The sequence below is a fragment of the Diospyros lotus genome, chromosome 8 (genome assembly GCF_014633365.1).
Source record: "Diospyros lotus cultivar Yz01 chromosome 8, ASM1463336v1, whole genome shotgun sequence".
NCBI classification, from domain to species: Eukaryota; Viridiplantae; Streptophyta; class Magnoliopsida; order Ericales; family Ebenaceae; genus Diospyros; species Diospyros lotus.
The window spans coordinates 6328085-6329957 of NC_068345.1; the positions used below are offsets into that span (position 1 = coordinate 6328085).

Sequence of the window (1873 nt, forward strand, 5' to 3'; positions counted from 1 at the left end):
TAGTGGTGCTCCTAGACCCAGTGCCCTAGGTGTAAACTGTCTTTGAGCTGGTCTGGGTCCCACACCTCCCGTCCGTGGCCCTCCAATCTGTGGTGGCTGGGTGCACACGTTCGAACGATGACCCCTCTGTCCACAACGAAAGCAAATGACATCCTGCCCTATGGCCGGTGTAGCTGGTAGGGCCGGTGTAGCCGGTCTGGGCCCCTGTGGACAGTTCCTCTTCAAATGTCCCGATTGACCACAACGATAACACACGTCCCGACGAACATCCCGGCACTGACCCTGGTGTCTCTGTCCGCACTATCGGCACTGTGGAAGCCCAAAACTCTTGCTGCCCGTATCCCACTTCCTCTTCTTACTGCTACTCCCAGCACTCTTCATGACTGACTGATCTGATCGAGCCTCTAATCGGTCTCGCTCCACTGCGTGAGCCCGCTGTACAGCCGTAGGAAAGTCGGGTGCCTCGATACCAGCCATGGCGTGACGAATCTCTGGTCGTAACCCCCTCTGAAACTTGCTGACTCTGCGAGACTCAGGGGTCACTAGCTCTGGAGCATAACGAGATAACGCCACAAAATCAGTCTCGTACTGTGTGACTGTCTTGCTTCCTTGATGTAAGTCAACAAACTCGAACACCTTCTGCTCTCTAACCCAAGCCGGTATATAAGTCTCATTGAATGCCGCGACAAACTGTGCCCATGTCGGGCCTCCATCACCATATCGCTGTCTGGTGGTCTCCCACCATCGTTCGGCGTCTCCCCGCAACAAGAAGGTCCCCAGTCGAACTCTATGGGCCTCTGCACAGCCTATAGATCGTAGATGCTTTTCCACAGCCAATAGCCAATCCTCGGCCTCTGTCGTGTCGGCACCTCCACTAAACTCTGGTAGACGTAGGGTCATAAAGTCTTTAAGTAATGCAACACCAGAACTGTCCCCTGCTCCCGGTGTACCTGAATGTGACGCCTGGGCCGTAGCGGTCCTACCATCATAACTGCGCTCCTGACGTAACTGAGATGCCGCCAGTACGTCTACAGCCCGTAGAAGACCTGCCAATGTCTCCTGCATGTCCGGAGGCCCTGGCTGTCTCTCATCTCCTGTATCTGTCGCCTGTACCTCAGGAGTAGGAACAAGGTGCCCTCTACCTCGCATCGGTGGTCTACCACGACCTCGTCCACAGCGTGCGTCCATGAGTCCTACATAACCAAAATTAATTAGAACGCACTTCGAAATTAAGGACACGACCTGACACTCTAACTCTACCTAACAGCCTTGGTGTACAGTTACTTGTCCCCCAAATTGACTCAATGACGCTCTGATACCAACATTGTAGGCAACCCCGTCCGGATATCCCAACCGCCCGGTCTATCCGAACGAGAGCGCCTACATGAGAGAAAAGAAACAAACACAAGACAAAAATACCCTGGCATGCATACATACGAAAAATACAACAGCGGAAGCAAAATAATATACATGCACGCCTACAAGTACCCTGCTGGAACAGTAGTCAAGGAGTATATAAAAATATACAGACACCTGTGCCAACGATAAAAGATACAAGGAACAACCGGGCACAGTAAAAAATGAGAGTCAGAACTCTTAACAAAACATCAGAGAAAACGGGGGCAGCTAACTGTACACCCTACCGACACGGCTGGCTGCTAGGTGGCACGGTCCTCGCCCTCGACTTTAGCCTTACCCTTACCTGGAATGATGGAAAGCAAGGTGAGTCGCAAGACTCAGCAAGTTTATATAATAAGGAAGGCTGTAAACGAAACAAAAGAGAAGATCACCCCAAATATAAACCCACATGTACACACAAGTCATGTGACGCAACAACGCAACAGTGCCGCATAATAAAACATATACCGGTCCT

At 51.5% G+C, this 1873-nt stretch overlaps 1 protein-coding gene across 1 annotated transcript; it reads right to left on the reverse strand.

Moving 5' to 3' along the window:
* Positions 1–300: 300 nt before the first annotated feature.
* Positions 301–1188, reverse strand: LOC127807744 (uncharacterized). The gene has a single exon (XM_052345797.1). It carries the CDS (start codon positions 1186–1188, stop codon positions 301–303), a length of 888 nt encoding a protein of 295 aa, XP_052201757.1.
* Between the last annotated feature and the right edge of the window lie 685 nt (positions 1189–1873).

Excerpts from the sequence above, each read along its gene's own strand:
- LOC127807744 (XM_052345797.1), bottom strand. The coding sequence starts at position 1,188 with ATGGACGCACGCTGTGGACGAGGTCGTGGTAGACCACCGATGCGAGGT.